Source organism: Podarcis erhardii (genome assembly GCF_964252035.2).
Source record: "Podarcis erhardii genome assembly, chromosome: 14".
Classification (NCBI taxonomy): Eukaryota; Metazoa; Chordata; class Lepidosauria; order Squamata; family Lacertidae; genus Podarcis; species Podarcis erhardii.
The window spans coordinates 29,536,203-29,556,502 of record NC_138503.1 but is presented as its reverse complement, the minus strand read 5'-3'; the positions used below and the strand labels follow the sequence as shown (position 1 = coordinate 29,556,502).

Genomic DNA, 20,300 nt, shown 5'->3' with positions numbered 1-20,300 from the left:
TCCAGCTTTATTGCACTTATTCCACTCAAGGTGTGATATAGGCAGGACAGCATTTCCAAAAGGAGGAAAAGAAGCAGCTTGCATGGGGAAGGACCTGTCATGGACCCCCCATGGAGGCTGAGGCTGCCGCTCCCAGCTGGCGAAGAGAAGACTGTGTGGCTGTGGGCAGCCCAGATGGACCATTCTGGCATCATGGTTCACCCGCGTCTCACAGGTACCTGTAGAATGAAAGGCTTCTGAGAAGATGAGAAGCTATCCAGGCGAATGGAAGCTTCACAAGAAAGGAAGTGGCTAGAAACATTCAAGTACAGAACCTGAATGCTGAAGCACATTTGCATAAATCTGCATTAAATAATAATAATAATAATAATAATAATAATAATAATAATAATAATAATAATATCTTTATTGTCATTGCCCCCTCTCGGGGACAACGAAATTACTTGGCTGCTCCATCCACCCAGGTAGGGCACTCCACTCAAAATCAGAACAACTATAAAAACACTAATTAAAACAATACAGTATAATACAATTAAAACAATACAGTATAATAACCTTTTAAATGTATGAGTGCAGATTCCTGCCAGCTCTCAGGCTCTTGCTGCTGGCTTACTCTGAGCCACGGGGTTCAGCCAGGATTTGATAGGCACAGTAGACTGCGTGCAGATTGGACCCTCTGCAGATTGAAGCAAAAGTTTAATTACCTGCTAATTAAGAGGCGTGACTTGAACTGTACAATATAAAAATTTTGTTCCTCCATTGCTGGGGGTCTGAGTGATTTGAGGTCCCTGCCATACTACACCTCCGTGGAGGCAGGATCTGTCTTCCTCAGCTGACCCCCTTATCTTAAAGGCTCCTCAAAGAGCTCCCAGATGGCCTTGCAGTGACTCTTGGACACAAGGGGGCAGCAGTCCTCCAGGGAGCTCTAAGCCTGCTGGCCCCCAGCTCACCATCCTCCGTCAGGCCACAGAGGACCTTAAACCCACACCAGCCAGCTGCGCCCAGCAGCAGCAGCACCCCACTCTTGTCCCTGGCTAAACCCTAGAATGAGAAAGGGCCCTTGCCCAGCGCATTAGTTTGGTGCCCTGCTGCTCGGCATGAATTGTGTTCAATTCCCAAAGTGCCACTCCTCCCCTTCACTGGGTTGGTGAGCAAAATGTGCAGCACAGCATGCAGTAGATGTGGAAAGCCCCCAGCTGATTCGCAGAAGAGAACTTGACTCCAGGAAGAGCCTGCTTTGCATAAAGTTGGGAGGTGGCTGTTGAACTGGTGGGCGGGCAGGCAGCTGGTAGCAGCCCTGGGCCTTCCGTAGCAGCCCACGCTCCACACTTCTGCTATTTCTGCCCTTTGTTCCAGCCCCACCCAGTTATATGCTGGATGGTAAGAAACCTGCAGTCCAAAAGAAAAAGAAAAAACAAACCAGGATTTTTCTGGTGGAGGCAAGCACAGAATACCCATTCATTCTGTAGACTATAACAGTACAAACCTAAATATGTCTACTTGGAAGTGATTCCTACTGAATTCAGTAGGGCTTACTCCCAGGTAAATGGGGCTAGAATTGCCGCCTAACTGGCCCTAACCTAGAGCTTTAAAGTTCCTTGGATAGCTCAGTCAGTGGAGCATTTAGACTCCTAATCATACGTTGGGCAAAAGGTTTCCTGCATTGCAGAGGGTTGAACCAGTTGACCCTTGTGGTTCCTTTCAACTCTACCATTCTCTGATTCATCTGATATTTAATGCTTCACAACTCTTGTGATGAGAAAGCTTGGTAAAGGAGAAGGAGGCTGCTAGACAGGGAAGGAAAAGCCAGCAGAAAACACCACCCACTTTCCATTGACAGAAGCCATCACTGGGTCAAGGTACTTTTATGAACGGGTGGGTACTACCATCCCTGCCATGCTAGGGCACTTCAGTTCAGCTGTAATCTATATTCCCTTTCCATAGAATCTGGCGTATCACGTGCTGCCTTTCACATTCTGCTTCCATCAGGGATGCTGATTGTCATGCTCAATACAGCTGAGGATAATCGGAAGATAAAATAACCACATTTAAAGAAGAGTGGTGTGTTACTACACCCTCAAAAGTATAGGTATATTGTTATGAAACACTGAAGCATAGTGCAGTGTATATTAAATTAATTGGCGCCTATTCTGAGCAAGTCTTGACTCGATAATTGCAATTTACCTGACAGTAGTGTAATTAGGGCAGATGGGGCTCGTCAACCTGGGAAGGTAGCCGAGCTAGGAGAAAGTAAACTCTTGTCTTAAACCTGCACTGCCTTGCAGCTATTTGTGAGAAAGTCTTTGGTAGTAAATCCCGTACTCACTGCCTTGCAGAACATATTCAGGAGAGAAAAAGGCTACGGAGTAAACCCTGCACAAATCCAGAGTGGAGTCCCTAAGGTGGTTGGATGGCACCTTGTAGACTTCCTTCCAGCAACTCCTGCAGCCCAGCAGGTGCCAAATGTATTGTTTTGCTTTCTTTTGACCACATTTGAAAACCTCCCAACAGCAGAGGGACACGGCAAAGGGATGGTATCCACAATATACAAAATACTGTTCCAAAATCCCACAAACCCCCTTGATGCAATCAAAGAACAATGGGAGCACAACATAGGCTATGAAATTAACCCCACCCAATGAACTAGAAGGTGGTCTAAGTCCATATCAGCCAAAAGAAGGGAACTCACTCTGAAGCTCACCCACAGGTGGTACTTAACACCATGGAAACTGGTGCTGATACATCCAGGAACCTCGCCAAGATGCTGGAGAGGCTGATTCTCCACAGGCACATACCTCCACATGTGGGAATGTCCTAAAACCAACCCTTCTGGACAGCTGTCCTGCGAGAGGTATCCAAAATAACTGAACAGGTATTAGAACTTACCCTATAACTGGCCCTACTGAACATCGTCCTAGAACACAATGACCACTCACATTATACAGAGCTTATAACCCAACTGCTCTCAGCAGCCAAAAGCCTCACAGCCAGACACTGGAGAGACCTGTCAGGAGTAAACATGGACCAATAGTATCAAATATTATGGGAAATGACCTTAATAGAAAGGCTAACCAACAAACTGAAACTGTAACAGGGACAAATGGAAGAAGATGCCTTCACCCCAGAATGGCTCCCCTTTGTCACATACAGTACACAGCCCAACAAGACAACAAGAATCCACCGACAGCATACAAATCAATCTGGCTTACCTGATCCAACAAGCCCTCCCCGCCCCCTCAGAAATGCAAAAAATCCCGCTGCAGCCAACCACAGACAACCAACCACACCCTGCCCCCCAATACCTCCCACAACAAAGGAAATGTAATAAATGGACAGAAAGAAAACATACCCAGTTGATGCTGACACAAAACCCCACACGTTCACTATACAAAGGAATATAAGCCTCACCACACCGCCCCTCCTCTCCTCCAACCTTACACTGTACTCAACACTAATGTCTCACAACAAATGTAACTGATTTGTAATAAATGCTGCACAACCTGAAAAAAAGAGACAAGGCGTGTAATCCAAGAAAATCTTTAATTTTTTTTAAATACATATAAATTCAATAGAGTTTAAGAGCAAATATACATAATCAAATGACATGCTCGGCTTGCCTAAACACAACAATTTCTAGCAGGCACCAAAAACAGAACAGCCTGATCTCAATTAGCAGGGAGTTCCTGAGCATAGAAGGACTGTTGCCCTCCAAGGCAGATTCTTGAGAGCCTGCTGCAGCTGCCAGGCCCTCCCATAGCTGTTAGGGAAAGAGCCACACCACCCCCATGTCTCCCATCCCCTCCATCCCATCTCTGTGGTCCTCCTTGTGCTGGAGAAGAGCCTAGAGGGCTCATGTGGATTCCTTGAATGTTCAAGGTTCTAGATCTCACAGGGAGCCCACACAAAAGACATGACAGGGCCAGGTGACAGACGGCCCCTAGAGAGTAGGGACCCTCAAGCGTGCTCCCACTTTCCCCCAATGCACTTGGTGGTGCACACCTGAGTGGGGCTTATGGGGAGGAGGTGCATGGCAAACTCTCTCTTGGCCACGGAGGGCCATGGGTTGCTGCAGGCTGCAAATTGCCACCTGGTTGAGCCCTGTTTCCTCTGTTTTTTAAAAGCAGCCAGTGGCTTTTGCTCTAGGCTTCAGTGCTCTAACCGCCTCTGCTGCATCGCTGGCTACTGCTTTACCTGCAGGTTGCAAAGCAAACGCTGTCTGCCTACAAGATGTGGGGAGGAGTGAAGGGTAGGGGAGCTGGCTGAGGACACTACCACCTCCTCCTTCTCTCACCTCATGTCCTCACCACATCCTCCTGCTTGTACAGTAATATCAGGGCAAGCTGACGTCACGCCTGTTCCAGAACCAAATCTAGTTATGACTCATCAAGGCATTTGCACCTCTAGAAGGCAACCATCGCAGGAGGCTGAGCGAGGACCCACCGGGCGACAATGGCCAACTGAGGAAGAGGACCAGAGCAGTGAAGCTGGGCAAGTGAGGGGCTGCCCAGGGTCGGTGGCTTCCAGGCAGGGAGTCGGGGGGGGGAGGGACAATAACGTTGGGCACAATGAGGAGTGTTGGGAAGAGACACCAAGCGTGTGTCTGAGTGTTTGGTCACCATGATGAGAGTCCCTGCTGCTGCCAGGGCCTGACCCCAGGCTTGGAAGCATGGAGTCATGGGCAGCAGGCAAATCCACCTCCTGTAGCCTCCTTTGGCCATGTTCTGTCCCCCGCCCCATTCTGGAATGGGTGCGTCCACACAGTGGAAGGAGGAGATGCCACCAACCTGATATGAGAACATAAGGAGATTCTGCTGGATCAGACCAAAGGGGGCCCACCGAGAAGGTGCTGGGAATTGCTGGTGGAAAAGCAACTCTCAGGCCTGGCTGGCAGCTTCATTTTCTCTGTATGTATCGAAAAGGTAAAGCTCCACATTCCTGCTGGTCTAGCCCATCAGCTAAAAATGGCATGACATGGGAGTTGTGTGAATGGGCTCTTACACAGGTGAAAAAGAATGTAGTAGCAGTGGATGAAGGGAGATTTGGATCAGGACATCAATTTGGGGCAGGTAGCTTAGTTCTTCCAACCATTTTTCTGGAAAGAAAACACGGGAAGTCCATAAGCAGGACACAAACCTTGTTGCTCTCTTCTCCATTCTGGGTGGTAACACAAACATCCATACAAAAAAGGCACCTCACTCTCTTTTTCATATAGTCTTCTCTCAAGCATTTTTCTTTTTTTGACAGTATAAAAATTTCCCAGGTTTGTTAAAAAATCAGCCCAGCCATCGCAACTGAATTTAGCACTAGTTGGACTTTTCTTTGAAATCCTGACTGAGTCATTTCTAAATACCACTTGATGGGTTCACAATCCACCAGAGGTTGCAATTCTCCCCCTAAATCTGCCTAGGGTTACACTTCTAGTAAGCCTCACTGAGAGGTATCTGGAATGAAAACTAATAAATTTATCTCACAGTGTGAGGGGGGCCTATTAAACCACCAGTTCCTTTTTTGGGCAAGTTACATTTCAAATATTTAAATTTCTCTTTGTAATATTAATGTGGTGTCAGTCAAGAGATTCAAAGAAATTGGCTCTGTGGTTCTCCTCAGCCAAATCTGGTGCACCAACATCCCTCTCCATTGCTCTGGAGATAATGGACTTCTCCTTGAGTGGATCCTTGTTTTGTTTTATGGGGCTCTAAACCATTATTTTCCAGAACAAACTAATCATTTGTGCCTTGAGTAAATTACTCTTCTGTATACAAATAGATGTACCTCTCAAAACCTTGTCAATGTGCTCTGTTTTCCGCCTGAGAGGTTCTCTTAAGGAATAAATAGCTAATTTTGGTGGGTTGACTCATTTTATGATTTGACAATGCCTTTTACCCAGATTCTGGTTTGTTTATTGTCTGGAACAGGGTTATAATTTTTCAGAAATCAGCAGATAATTGCAGCCTGATTGTTTTCATCTTTGCGAATTAGAAATAAAACCAAAAAGGCTACGTCTGATGTAACTCAGTGAGACTTGCGATTGACCACCATTGTGAAATCCACTTCATATGTACATTTGCGTTTGCATTTTATTTATTATTACCATCTTTTATCCCACCTTTATATCCCTCCTTTTCCTCCAAGGAGCTCAAAGTAGCATACACCCTTCTCTCTCTCTCTCTCCCCCCCCCCCAATTTAATCCTATTGACAACCCTAAGAGGTAGGTTAGGCTGAGGCAGTGACTGGCCCAATATCACCCTTCAGTGGACTTGATGGCTGAGTAGGTTTTGAACCCTAGTCTCCTAGTCAACTACATTTGTTAAATTTCATCCCAGTTATCCTTTCTGTCAAGGTCATTTGTTTTTCCTGTTACCCTGAGCTTTGCTAATTTGAAAAGAACCCCCTCCATCTCTCAACTGAGTTACTGTGATAAAGATGTTGAAAAGTACCTAGCCAAGGATGGAGACACACTCCCCCTCCCCATTTTGATGAGGAGCCATGGATGGTTTTCCAACAGCTGTGAATCCACCTGACAGTATTTTCATCTGGCCTGTACCGAACCAGTCTGAGAACTAAAACATCATGAGTGGTTTTCCAAAACTGCAGTAACAGAAGCTCAGCTAGAAGGTGTACCACAGATCAGGGAAGGAGTCAACCAGTTCAAGAGGATGTTGGTGTGGTTAATGAACAGAGACACAGAAGCTTTTGGAGGCAAGAGTGCTTCCTTCAGAAAGTGGGACAGGAAGCCAAGAACAGGAATAAATGGACAGCTTTCACAATGGAGAGGTGTATGGCACAGGGATCCCTGTGGATCTGTATCGAGAAGGTCTGTGCTTTTCAACTAATTTTGTCAATGACCTGGTGCAGTGCATTGTCCAGGTTTAGTAATGACACCAAAATTTTCAGGATGGATAAAGCAAAATGGGATTGGGTAGAGCTCCCGGAGGATCTCTGTACATTAGTCCAGTCCTGCTGGATCAGGCCAAAGGGGGACCAATGAGTCTCCTTCCCCTCCTGGGCAGCCAAATGCCTATAGGAAGCCCACAGGCAGGAGGACATGATGATGGCACTAACCTGGAGAGCAACTGGCAGTCAGAGGCTCTTGATCCTGGAGGACTATAACCTCAATAAAATTGACCAATAAAATCAATAAAATAAAGTTGACCAATAAAATCAATAAATTGACCAATAAAATCAATAAAATAAAGTTGACCAATAAAATCTGGTGGTGATGATATATAGGCAAGTAGAATCCATTGATAGCTCTATCCTCCATGAATTGGTCTAATCACATTTTAAAGGCATGTGGTGTGGATTCCTTAGTTCAACTATGCGCTGCATGAAGGACTTTCTTTTATCCAGTGCTTTTCCCCCTAGAAAAATAGGTGCCGCTACTCACCGTGAAGTTATTACAGTAAGTGGCCCACTTTTTTTACAACAACAAAAAAGAGGTGCCAGTACTGCTAACCCTTGAGTACTCCCTGCAAAGAAAGAAAAAGCACTGCTTTTATCTATCTTGATTTTTTCAGCATTCAGCTTCATTGAATGTTCATGAGTTCTCCACCCACTTTCTCTGTGTCATGCATAGTTCTATAAATTTCTGTTATGTTGTCTCTTACTCACCTTTTCTCTAAAAAAGTCCCAAATGCTGAAGTCTTTCTTCATAATTTTGGTTGCCCCTTTCTGAACCTTTCCCAACTTTAGATTATCCTTTTAGAGTTGAGGTTATCAGAACTGTACACAATATTCCAAATGTGGCCTCATTTGTATAATGGCATTACGATGCTGGCAGATTTATCTTCCATTTCTCCCCACTAATGATCCCTACTATGGAATAATGCCTTTTTCACAGCTGCCGAATACTGGGTCAATGTCTTCTCTGAGCTATCTATTATGACCTCAAGATTTCATTTCTGGTCTGTCACCGCCAGTTGAGACCACATGAGAAATTTAGACCATATGGGAAATTATGTTTTTATTTGTTTGTTTGCCCCAATATTCATCACTTGACACTTATTTACAGTGAATTTACAAGGCGAGAAACAGATAAGGGGCGAGTGGCAAAGCCTTAGAGAATATTTTAAAATATATGATACTAAAACTAACCTACAAGTAGGGGTAATTTCATGAGTAACAGTTAACAATGGAGTAATTGAAAGGAGAAAAACAGGGCCAGAAAATTATCAGATATGCAGCAATGTAAGGTACACCTGGAATGCCACAGTATGTTGGGTTGGGAAGTCTATAGCGACATTTTGTATGATGGAAAATGTATGATGTGTAAATAGAAAAATGGAAAATGCATAAATTAAAATAAGAATACAGTGAATTGCATGTCTGTGCGTATCCTGCTGTGAGGGCACCTTGACAGCTCAAAAACTGTTAATTTGCAATCTGGCTGGTCTTTGAGGATTTGGACTCCAGATGCTCCTCTCACTCAGTGCCTGAAAGTTTCTGGGATCCCTTCCTGGAATCTCACACTCCTCTCTCATTCCTGACAAAGTTGCTCTGAATTGTCTTGCAGGGAGCCCCAAGGGACTGTGGCAAGAGGAAGGATGGCAGGCCAGGTGTGGGAATGGCTGCTGCTGCTGCTCTTCCTTCAGCGAGGTAAGCCCAGCCTTCAAGACGATTGAAAGTGGTTTTGCTTTCCATGTGGGAGGAGGTGGAGGGGAAGTTCACACACGCACGCAGTGCAGCTTATTCATTCACTTTCCAAAAACAACACTCATCGAGACATTTTGAAACAATGCAGAAAGACCTGTTTGCCAGAAGCAACAGTGCAATGAGTTTGTGCAAGCAGTGTCACCAAGCCCTTATGTGAAATTGCTTTCAGTGGGGTGAAGATTATCATTGTCACCATGTCAAGGGGTATCTTAGTGAAAGCCAAATGGAGTGTCTGTGCAACTGTGGCACATCCCTCACTGTTAGGGGTGGAAAGATTCCAGCTGATGAGCAGGGATTGGAACAGGATTGTGCAGCCGTTGTGGGATTCAATCCTGTCCTGCTCATTGGCTGACACTACCCTGGTAGGCCAAGGTGGGCCCGCAAGCCAGAGGCTCTCCACCCCTCCCCTATAGTGTCAAGACGCCTATTCCGTAGTCTCCAATTGCAAGAATGTCCCTATTTTCTGTTGGATGTATTATTAAACATTCCCACATTTTCATCCGAGGAATTTTGGAGGGTATGCACCTCCTCTCAGCCTGATTGTTTGGGACAGGGATTTTTGAGCCACAAAGAGATGCTGATGGTGTGTGGATGCCCCATCAAGACTGAGTGCTCAAAGCGGGGTGACTAAATGCCTGCTATGGAAATAGCCTTTGATTCCTTGGCAAGGGGCTGGGGATCTTCATCCCCTTGCTAGGGATGTCCTACTGTAGGTGACCCATAAGCAGAACACCTGCGCTGACCAGAATGATCACCCAAAATCCACAAGTGGTCAGCACTAGAAGTCCAAAGTTCAACCACAGGGAAGGCCAGGAAGTTGGAATTGGAAGCTTTTAGGCCTGAGCTTCAGAGCACAGCTGCAGGTGGAGATGGTTCTGACCAAGGCACCTAGATTCAGTAGGTTGGATGGGTTTTGTTTCTTCGGGAGGCAGGCCTACCCACCTCCTCTACCAGAATCAAAGATCTTTCAGTTGTATTGTGGGGTAGGGGACAGATGGGTCTCTGCATCGTGCATTCTATCCTCTGAGCTGCCACATCTGTCTCACCTGTCTCACCTCCAGCTTCAGCTTGTGGGAATCTCACTTGTTTTGCCGACTACATCCAGACCTTAACATGCATGTGGGGAAATGACCCCCACGCCTCCGGCAGAGCTCAGTACCATCTCACAGCAACATGGTATGTATGGATGTGGAGAAAGACATTCCGTTGACCCCAACCCCCTGGAACTTTAGGGCTGCTCCCACGACTTTCATAGGGTTTGGGGCAGAATATCATTCTCTATGGCTCCCAAATCCTGGCTTTGCTTGGGAGTGGGGCGGGTGGGGGGGAATGGCCCCCTTCTCTGCTAACCCCTGGGGCTCCTTGACACACCTTTGTGGACATACTTAACCAGCTGTTTCTGCTGTAGCTGAGTCTGCTCTCTAGCTAATGCTGGTCAGGCTTGTGCCATCAGACAACCCTGCTGCACATTTGTGGTGGGTGTGTCTCCTCACAGCTGCCAGGATGGAAGCCGCTTTAGCCGCTGAGCCAGAGGGCTGTTCTCTGAGGCCCTCCTTGGCCACTGCCAGCTCCCTTCACGCCTTCAGCTTTCCTTTCCTTTAAGTCCTTCTGCATCTGGAATGACTAGCAGGGTTTCCCAAAGTTAGGTCTCCAGCTGTTTTCGGACTACAATTCCCATAATCCATGACCACTGGTCCTGCTAGCTAGGGATGATGGGAGTTGTAGTCCAAAACCAGCTGGAGACCCAACTTTGGGAAATCCTGGACTAGAGCAAGACAGTTTGGATTGGGGGGGGGATGTGAAGGCTAAGGCTGCCCACCCCAGCCAGCAGGTTCATTCCAGCAAGTGGCTGCTTGGTAGAATGGGGAAAGGGATGAAGCTGGTAGGGTCTCCATGGGCCATGCAGGGCAGCATCCTCTTTTTAAAAATGCAAATTTAATCTCTTTAATTTTTTTAAACACAATCCCATATTCCCAAATACAAAATGGGTATGCTAAACATTAGGAGGAAGACGCCCACTGTTGCTCATTCTTATCATGGAAGTTCATGGTTTCTCATTATGTCTGAATTGAGCTTAAAAATAGTAAGTTTGATGGTTTTCAGTGCAGTTGATTTGATAGATCTTGTTAAAAATGGTATTGGAAAATAATTTTATATACAACATTTGAAAAGTCAGGTACATTTAAAACCAAGACACAAATGTTTGCTAGTTCTGAATGGTTTGTATCTGTAAACAAAGATCTCTCTTTAAAAATTTGAGCAACAATTTTGAGAGGGAATCTCTAAACAATTTCATTTGTAGTCTCCTGTAGTAAAACCAAGCATACAAAAAGAACAGGCCCCATATGCTCATCACCCTTGACAAACGCCTGAAACCAAACTACATTTGAACACAGTAATATGAAAAAAAGAATAGCACTTCCACCATACAAGCTCTTGCTTTGTTTCCAATATGAATTCATCATTAAAAAATTAAAAATAGAGATCAGTCTTATTTACACATTTTTCCTATTTGTCATTTAATCTCATCAGGATTTAAAGTGAATTAAAATGAATGGGGAACTTCAGTCATTGAAAACTTTGCATCCCAGGAGAGTACTTTCAGAACATTTATCTTTATTAATTGCGGGTGATAATTATTTTTCCACTCCCCAGCTACATGTACAGAGTGCCAATACTGTAATGTATTCTCAGTGATCTGTTATTTTAAAAGTGTGCAGGAAAGCCAGCTCATCCAAATAAGTACTGGAACACCCAAAGATTGGGGCATTAAGGAAATGAGGAGCAAAAAAATTGAAAGCATTCATACCTCTGTAATTCTTTTTTTTTTTTAATAAATATTTATTAGAGTTTCCAATTTAATACAAAAAACTGAAATACAAAAATACAATAATACAAAAATACACAATCAAAAAAGAAAAAAAACCAAAACAAAACAAATATAGTTTCCAAAACTTATTTCTGTTACTTTGTTTCTCGAACCTCCTCTCACCTCCCTCTTTTGTATTCCAGTTCGAATCTTAATTCAGCAAATCCTTATTGTAACTTGTTTATAACTTATTTTAGCTTATTACTCCACTTTTACTTTACAGCTGGTAACCACTTAATTTCTGTCCAACAACATTCTAACATTCATTAATTTTGCAATATTTCTGCAAATAATCTTTAAATTTCCTCCAATCCTCTTCCGCCGACTCTTTTCCCTGGTCTCGGATTCTGCCAGTCATTTCTGCCAATCCCATATGGGATTGGCATACCTCTGTAATTCTAAAGGTCATTGTGTAATTAATAGGAACTGCAAGTTTGTACCTGCTCACACTAATGGACTTCACTGACAAGCAAAGATATAATATAATGTAAGACAGTTGGTCAGTTCAGGAGGCTGTTGGCAACTTATGGACACATACACACAGCTTGGACAGCAGCAGATATGAACATATTTTTTTAAAGATGATCATTAAATGTTGCTTTTACTGAAACACCTCAAAACACGCTGATGATATCGTAATAGGGTAATGCATTTATATCCATTTGAATGCTGCCTGCAGTTGCTTCGAAGCACAGGATAATAGAGGTCTAAAGGTTACCCTACATACATGCTTTTACAAATGACATACATGCCCTACATTTTACAAATGACATACATTACCCTACATACATGCTTTTACAAATGAGTTAAAGACATTCTGTCTCCGCTTCCTCGTCACTGCCTGCAACACTGCTGTCTGTGGATGCTGTGACATCTTCATTGGTACCCTCGCCATTATCTCCTCTCTCAGCTGCTTCACCCTTTGGGCCACCCTCAGATGCACTGTTATCTTTAGATGGCTGAACGCCTTCTGAGAGCTGGACACATGTTTCCGAAGAATCTGCGTCAGATGCTGTTTTTGGCGTTTCTGTATTTGGATCACCTAAAAACTTTTGCCAACCCTTCAGTCTCTCTTCCCTTTCTCTTGAAGTCTCCTCGACCTGATAATCTGTTACACCATCCCATGTCTTCACAGAGAGCTGACGTCCACCAAACCATCGCCCGTTGAGAGCCTGTTTGCAGGCATCTCCTTCTTCTGCTTCTTTAAATGACACAGAAGCAACACCATCTGGGTGCCTATCAAATAAAATTACTTTCTTTACTTGTCCAAACTTTTCACATTCTGTCTGAAGATCTTCTCTTACCTCATTTAGCACTAAAGGATCTTCCTCAAAATCGCTTGGGTGGAACATGTTCCTGATAATGATAACGCGCTCGTGCCGCATTCGAACACTGCCATCTTTCTTCTCCGGTCTCCAATCCAGAAGTTTTTGTTGTTGAGACAGCTTCTTCTTGTAGTCTTTGCATTTCTTTTTCTTCTTGCTGGCATCGTACTCCCCCTTCGATTGAAACTGTGCAACTTCCACATGCAATTTGTAGCCTCTAATTTCATTTTCAGCCAATAGTTTGAATGCTAGTTCAACAGATTCTCTTTTTAAGTAGCAGCAGAGCCCATCTCCTTTCAGATTTCCTTCTTTGTCTTTGTAAAGTTTAATTTTAGGCTCCTCTGTTTGTGGATCACGCATAACAATACCACATTTTGACATAAACTGCAGGAACTCATCTTTTGTAATGTCTGGCGGTAAACCTGTGACATATACATTTGTGTTTCTCTGTTCTTCAACATGAAACCATCCTGCTTCAGGTTTTATTCTCTCTCCTTTTGGTTTAAGATCCGTTGCCTGAGATGCTTTTGGACCTGTTGCCTGCTGGACCTGGGTAACCTTTGAATCTGTAGGCGTTTTAGATTCAGTCTTTCTAAGAGATGCAGATGAACTATCTGAACTTTCAGTGGGAAAGCCGTAGTTAGTGTGATATGTTGCCAGGAAATCTTCAGTAACCTTCGGGAACCAGGCCTTCTTGTCGGGATCCCACTCGTACTGCGTCCCGTCTGCCAGGTCCGTGTACGTGAAAGGGTCCTCGCCGCCTTCCTCGCCCTCCTTGCCGTACAGCTCCTGCAGCCGCAGCTGCTGGTAGAACTCCTCGTTCTGATCCGAGGCGCCAATACTCATGTTGCGGCCGGAGCCCAGGCTGATGAGGCAGAAAACGCGGGGCGACTCAGCAGCGCCTCACAAGCTAGGCCGCGCCTCAGGCGCCGCCGCCTCCTACTCGGGAGCCACCGGACTGCACGAAGCCGCTCCGGACGCCTGTGCGCGGGTCTCGCACCACGGCTGCCCCAATTGGGGTCAGAGCCAGTGGCGTAGCGTGGGGGGTGCAGGGGGGGCCGGCAGCACCGGGCGCAACATCTGGGGGGGCGCTTGCACTCGAGTGCTAAAATCCACGGGTTAGGGGGCGCAAATTACTTGCCTTGCCCCAGGTGCTGACAACCCATGTTACGCCACTGGTCAGAGCATCATGGCTGCAGCTGTGGGACTTTCTTGGCTCACGGAGGGAGCAGCCATGGCCGTCCCACACTGAGCGGGGGCATCTTTGGTGTTCGCAGGGACTGCGGAGAAGGCGGCAACTGCTCCTTCACCTCCAATGGTACCGCCGCCGCCCGATACACCTGCTTTGCAGAGCAGAATATCTGCTTTGGGAACAACAACTTTGAGGTGGTCGTGAAGCTGGGGGATGAGCAACGGCAAGTGTGTAAGAACGAGTTTGTCTTCCAAGAACACTGTAAGTATGGGGGGGAGGTAAGTGGGTAGCTCCCTCCCCGCCCGGCACCCACCCAAGCCCCAAGGGGTGGCCCAGGACTCTGTGGGACTGGGAGGAGGAGGACACACGCAGGGGCTGCTGGCGTGCACAGGGAGAAAGGGGCTTGTTGCTGCCTGGCTCAGAGACCCTTCCTCACTTACGGGTGTGGTGGTGACATTTTTTGAGATTTGGGTTTATTTACAAGGAGTTTTCAAGCTCCTACAGCCAGCTAACCGTGGGCCGATTAAACAACCTGGGGCCTTTTAAATGTTTTGACGGGGTTATTCTCCATCCACCCCACCCCCACCATTATGTATTTTGTGTTTTTCTGTTGTAAACTGCCCTGGAATATTCGGATGAAGGGCAGTGTATTCAATGAATGAATATAAATGTGAATGAATAACCCACTGCCTTTCATTCAACCCCAGCAGCCCCATATGTTTTCACCTTGCTCCACTTGGAGGCTGGAGGGACATCCCCCTGTCATGCCCTGCAGGGGCTACCCCTCACAACTACCCTCTGGGGATTTGGGGGTGTCACTGCTGCTTCACCCAGTGGGTGGGGGCCAAGTCCTGTCAGCCAGATGCCCTCAGGAGCCCACCTTGACTCTTTCCCCAGTTAAGCCGTCCCCGCCGTTCAGCCTGAGGACTATTGTCTCCCCTGAGGGCTACAACCTCTCCTGGAGCACCATGTACCAGCAAGATGAGTACTTCTACCTGGACACGGAGCTGCAGTATGAGTTGCGCTACCGGCAGAGGGGACATCCATGGCAGGTAAGCCAGGAGGCAAGGGCCAGCCTGAGCTGGATGGTGTTGGGCACCATTTGCCCAGTCAGGCCCTCAGTAGCTGGCTGGCCACCCTGGAGCTCAGCCCCAAAGTTTCTTAGTGCTTCTCTGGACTTGGGCTTCAGGGGCACCGGGAAGTCATGGGGCTCTTTCAGGATCATTTGAGTAACTCCTCTGAATTGCTATGAAGGTGGCAGAGGTAGGGAGCATTTCCCAGAATTCCTCCCATCCCTTTGGCTTCTTCCCTTTCCTGCAGGTACACAACCATCTTCTGCAGTACACCGAGACCCTGTGGCTCCCCCAGGAGTTCAAAGGGGACACAGACTACGAACTCCAGGTTCGGGCAAAGCCAAGGGAAGACTCCTTATATCAGGGTGCTTGGAGCGACTGGAGTCCCAAGACGACCTTGAGGACGCTGCCAAGGGGTGAGTCCCCCCTCCCTCCTCACGAGGGGGTCTTGGCCTCTGCCCATACAAGGAGGCCTGAACCTTGCCATCAAAGGCCGTTCATAAGCCCCTCTCCCAGTCCAGGGGGGCCTTCTGCACCTTTGAGACCATGAATCCATGGCAGATCAGAGAAGCAGCCTCTCTTCTTTCCTGTCAAGAAGTAGACCCCCTCCTGCTACTCTACTGCCCTAGGAGGGAGCTCTGGCCACGATTCCAGGGAAACTCATCCTGACTGAGCCCCAGAGCCCAGCCCACCCTGGCAACCCCCAGTGGAGCTACCAAAGAAAGTAACTGATATTACTGGTTTCCTTCCTCAGCCATGGAGGACAGGCCAGGAGACAAGTGGTCCTTGTGGTTCCTGCTGGTGCTCAGCCCATTGGTTGCTCTCGTGGTCTTCCTGGGCTGGCAGCACCAGAGGTGAGTGTGGGAGTTGGATGCTGGATGCTGGGGTGGCGGGGCTGCTGAGAGCTTCTGGTTGGCCGCAGGCTGCCCACTTCCCAGCTGGATGACCTACCCTACACAGAGAAAGGAAATGGTGGGTGGGGGAGGCATCACCTCTCAAGAAGCCATGCTCAGGTAAGTCCACCAAGCCCGCTCCCTCTTTCCCCCAGTCTGCAGAGCACCAGCCATGGGCTTGCTTGCTTGTGGCAGTGGGTAGCTGAGTTCACTGGAAAGAGAAGCCATGAGGTTCCTTGGACAAGGCAGTTGCCGGGCAGCAAGCCTGAGACGCCAGTGCCTCAAGGCCTGGCCATGCTCCTAGTCCCTCCCGTGGGTAGTCGGTGGAATGAAGTTTGGGATCTCCCCACAAAAGGCCTCCAGCTCACCTTTCCCTCTGGCAGGTTGTGGAAGAAGCTGGACATCTTCATCCCCAGCCCGGCCCCCTTTTTCCAGCCCCTCTACCTGATCCACAATGGAGACTTCAAGGTACAAGCGACTCCTACCCACCAGAGAGGAGGGGCAGGGGAGGGTGTTGGAGTGGCTGTTTGAATTGACCCACAGGCACCTACGGATCCTCCGGGCATCACCCAACACAGAAAGTTCCTGTATGTGTGTGTTGGGGGGGCGGTCCTGCCTCAAGTGCCAGGTGCCTTAATGCATGGTCGGTGGGGGGGAGGACATCAGGCTGCCTAATATTCTGCAGAGAAGTTGGGGACTTGGTGGAGGGGTGGGGGTCTCCTCGTGACACAAAGCCTTCTCCCCCACCCCAGGCTTCCTCCATGTCCCCCTCCCCACAGCAGGGGCTCTGCCTGCTTCTTTCTCACCCCAACTCCCATCCCTATGGGGCAGGATCCTCTCTGAAAAAGTGAGCTCTGGGCAGAGTCCTGTGGAAAGCACATAGCCCTTGCAGCCACCAGGTGCATTACAGGTGGGGGAGGAGTTTCCTCTTTGCACAGGAGGATGCCAGGAGATGATGGGGTAGCTGGTAAGTGGGCACTTTGTTGCACAGTCTGGGCTGGAGGAAGGAGCTCCTCTCCTGGGATATGTCCTTCTGAAGGTATGCAATTCCTTCCATTCCCCAGATGGTTAAAAAAAGGCCCACACCTGCTGTTTCTCTGGCCACGGCCTGCTGACACATCTCTCTCTCTCTCTCTCTCCTGTGCAGAAGTGGGTGGGCGGCAGCATCTCCTGCCCTGGAGCCATGCTGGACAACTTTGAATGGAGCACAGCCCTGCTGGATGTGTTTGGGATGGGCCAAAAACCCCTTCCCCCCAGCCCTGCCAAGGAACAGCAGAGTGGGGGCCATGCACCCTCCCCTGCTACATTTGCTTCCCACCTGCCTGGGAGCCAGGATGCCACCCATGATCAGGCCTACGGCCACCTCTCCATTGACACCGTCACTGTGGCTGGAGAGTTTACCGCCTGCTGCCCGCGATGCAAGGGGGCCACGGCATGCTGTGCTCTGGAGGAGGGCCAGGACGAAAGAGATGCCTACCAGGGCATCCTCTTCAATGAGGGCCAGATCTCCGAGAATCTGCTCCTGGTGGACATGGTCCCACCAGCAGCAGCTCAGAGGAAGGCTTTCTTGTCTGCCTTGGAGTCCTGGTCAGGAGACCCTCTCATCGAGACTCTTACTCCTTTCTCACAAGCTGGTGGCTCCCTGGGCAGAAAAAAGTCTGGGAAGGAGGTGGACTTTTTTGGTTCGCCTCCTGAGCCCTGGACCCTGGAAGGCCTCTTATCTCCAGAGGAGGAGGACCTGGCTTCCTACCGAGACCTGCTCTCTCCTGACTTGGATGCAGATGGGGACCTCCTTGCCAATGGCCTGGATCTGGATACCATTGACAGTGGCTTTGCAGAGTGTGACTGTGGGAGCCCTGTGGACTCTGAGTTCGAGAGGAGGCCGACAGGCTGTGGGTCTGAACCCCTCAGTGTGGAAAGCGGAGAGACAGGGGAAGAGCTCCTGCCCAGCTATGTCAAGCAGTGGGTCTCCTCCTGTCACAACAGAGCACAGCCCAGTTAAAAGCACAGGAGGGGAAGCAGGAGCTGAGCACCTGTCGAGGCCACCGTGAAGCTCCTTCACTCCTTGCAAAGATCTATGGGCCTTGCTTGGATGCTCTGCTTTCTCCTGTGTAAGAGAGATGTAAGCAGGGAAGCCTTTGCTGCCACTACCAGACACCTCCTCCTTTGTGCCGGGAGACCCACCCACCCCAGGACTGGAAGCTGTTTTTCCCCCTCCTTGGCAAATTCCTCTTTTTGCTTAAAAAGGTTAATATTTTTACAAAGGCTGTGAAATCTTTGGATGAAGTTGGGAGTGTCAACTACAAAGCAGACTTCAAGTTCCAAGCCACAGGGGGTGTACATGGGTGGGGTGAGCTGGGCAGAGAGAGGGAGACATGCCCATCACATTTGCTCCACCCCTTTGGTGGGGAGAAAATTTTAGTCTTCAAGGCCAGCATCAATCAGGAGGAGGCCCCCCACCAAAGCTGGACTCTCTGGAGCAGCAGCAGTAGCTAGGCTCCATGAAGAGCCCCAGAGGACCCCCAACCTTCCCCCTCCCTCTTTCCTTATCCTTTCCTCCTCTTTTTTGGGGCCACCACACTTCAGGCTGTGAGCCCTGGGCAGGGACCAATTATGTTGGCATTTGTTGTATAGCACTTAATAAAGAAGGTCTATCACAGTTCTGGTGATTTGTGTGATTAGTGGGGCATGTGCATGGCCATTGTTTGGGGGAGTGAAGGCCAAGGGAAAATTGGGAGAAAAAGGAGACAGGGAGGACAGAGTTTCCCCCACAAAGGGAAATCCAAGCCTGAATTGGAAACTGAAAAGCAGCTGGTGGGTCTGGGATAGGGTGGAGGGGTTACTATTGCACATATTAATATTGCATAGCTTGAAGCAATTGGATGCATAAAAGCTGACTCCTTTCGGAATAAAAATTGTCCAGACCATAAATATGATTCAGAGCTTTACTAACCAGAACTTCTTCAAAACTGGTACAGTACAAAAACAAATAATGATAACTCCAAATAATTCCATAAGACTTGTCCAAGCATAGGCTCAATATCTTAGAAATATGACTCTAAAGAGACCTAGAATCAAAGGTCTCTCCCTACAGCCTCCATTTAGCCTGGATCTGGATCTCATGGAAAGACTTATTTGCACATCTTTCTCCCACTATTCCTGGGAAATAAAAAACCAAGGCAGCTCCCTTCAAAATGGAGATTTGCAATTGAATACCGTAAACATGTGGTCTAAGGTTAAACACTCACATGAAAAGGGCAGAGAGCATCAACAGTTAATCATTAACCCAGCTAGAAGCTTAGAGAGCTTCAGCATCCCCCCAATGGAATTTTTTCAGTGTTAAACCCTTAGCAATATACATGCGGACATTCTCCATTTTGTTCTGCAATTAAACAATTATACTCAACATTTAACTTGGTGATAAACTTTATTTCTTTGTTTCATTCAAGAACCTCTTTCTGGGAAAAGTGCCAAAGCGCTTTAACAATCACGACATATTAAAAAACTATTTCAAACCCAGGACAGATGCAGGCTGGAATAAGAATCCCCCCTTGTTACTTTATGTTATTGTTTATTTATATGCCACCTTTTACCCAGAAAGGTTCCCAAGAATTAGCAGATACAGTCATACCTTGGGTTGCGAATGCTGCGGGTTGCGCATTTTTGGGTTACGGACTGCACCAAACCCGGAAGTACCGGAACGGGTTACTTGCAGGTTTCAGCACTCATGCATGCGCAGGAGCACTAAATCGTGCTTTGCACATGCGCAGAAGCGCCAAATCATGTCATGCATGTGCACAGATGCAGAGCTGCAGGTTGTGAACGTGCCTCCCACACGGATCACGTTCGCAACCCGAGGCATGACTGTACACACAAATGCAATAATGCATACATCAACAATACAAAATTATACACATTCAAAACATTCCAACAGTAATATGAACCAAACACATTAGTGTTCCTACAAAAAAAGTTAACACAAAAATGCCCAAGCAGCATCTTCACTTTAAAAGGATCCCAGGCAAAGGGGTGGGGCAAGGCAGGTGGAAAAACCTGATGCCCCTAGATGATCCCAGCAGCCTCTCCCCTGGAGCCTCTTCAGATGCCTGTTGCCAAGGGAAACCGTCAACACAATATAGTCTGAAGGCAGTTCCAAAGTGAAGGAACCACTGGATCAAGCTTTTCCTGTGTGCCCTGGAGTGGCCCAGTGAGTCCAGCTGCTTCCAGGCATCTCTTGGCCCCCCAGCCACAACATAATTTCCGCTCTCCCTCTGCTGGCCATCTTCTTTCCCCTC

General features: G+C 47.6%; 1 protein-coding gene across 2 annotated transcripts; it reads left to right on the top strand.

The window, feature by feature from the left end:
- The first annotated feature begins 3,955 nt into the window (after positions 1 to 3,955).
- IL21R (interleukin 21 receptor) lies at positions 3,956 to 18,664 on the top strand. 2 transcript variants are annotated; one of them, XM_081840534.1, is made up of 9 exons: positions 3,956 to 4,488; positions 8,514 to 8,596; positions 9,715 to 9,829; positions 14,125 to 14,300; positions 14,937 to 15,091; positions 15,360 to 15,528; positions 15,867 to 15,966; positions 16,389 to 16,473; positions 17,153 to 18,664. In XM_081840534.1, the coding sequence occupies exons 1-9, from the start codon at positions 4,295 to 4,297 to the stop codon at positions 18,005 to 18,007; spliced, it is 1,932 nt and encodes a 643-aa protein (XP_081696660.1). In that variant the 5' UTR covers positions 3,956 to 4,294; the 3' UTR covers positions 18,008 to 18,664. The 2 variants fall into 2 exon arrangements, with proteins under 2 accessions (XP_081696660.1, XP_081696659.1); XM_081840533.1 differs by having other exon boundaries at positions 3,956 to 4,492; positions 8,518 to 8,596.
- Positions 18,665 to 20,300: the final 1,636 nt, after the last annotated feature.

Coding starts and splice junctions, on each gene's coding strand:
- IL21R (XM_081840534.1), top strand. CDS start 4,295: ATGTCCTCACCACATCCTCCTGCTTGTACAGTAATATCAGGGCAAGCT. Junction 8,597..9,714: donor GCTGCTCTTCCTTCAGCGAG/GTAAGCCCAGCC, acceptor TCTCACCTCCAG/CTTCAGCTTGTGGGAATCTC. Junction 15,092..15,359: donor AGAGGGGACATCCATGGCAG/GTAAGCCAGGAG, acceptor CCTTTCCTGCAG/GTACACAACCATCTTCTGCA.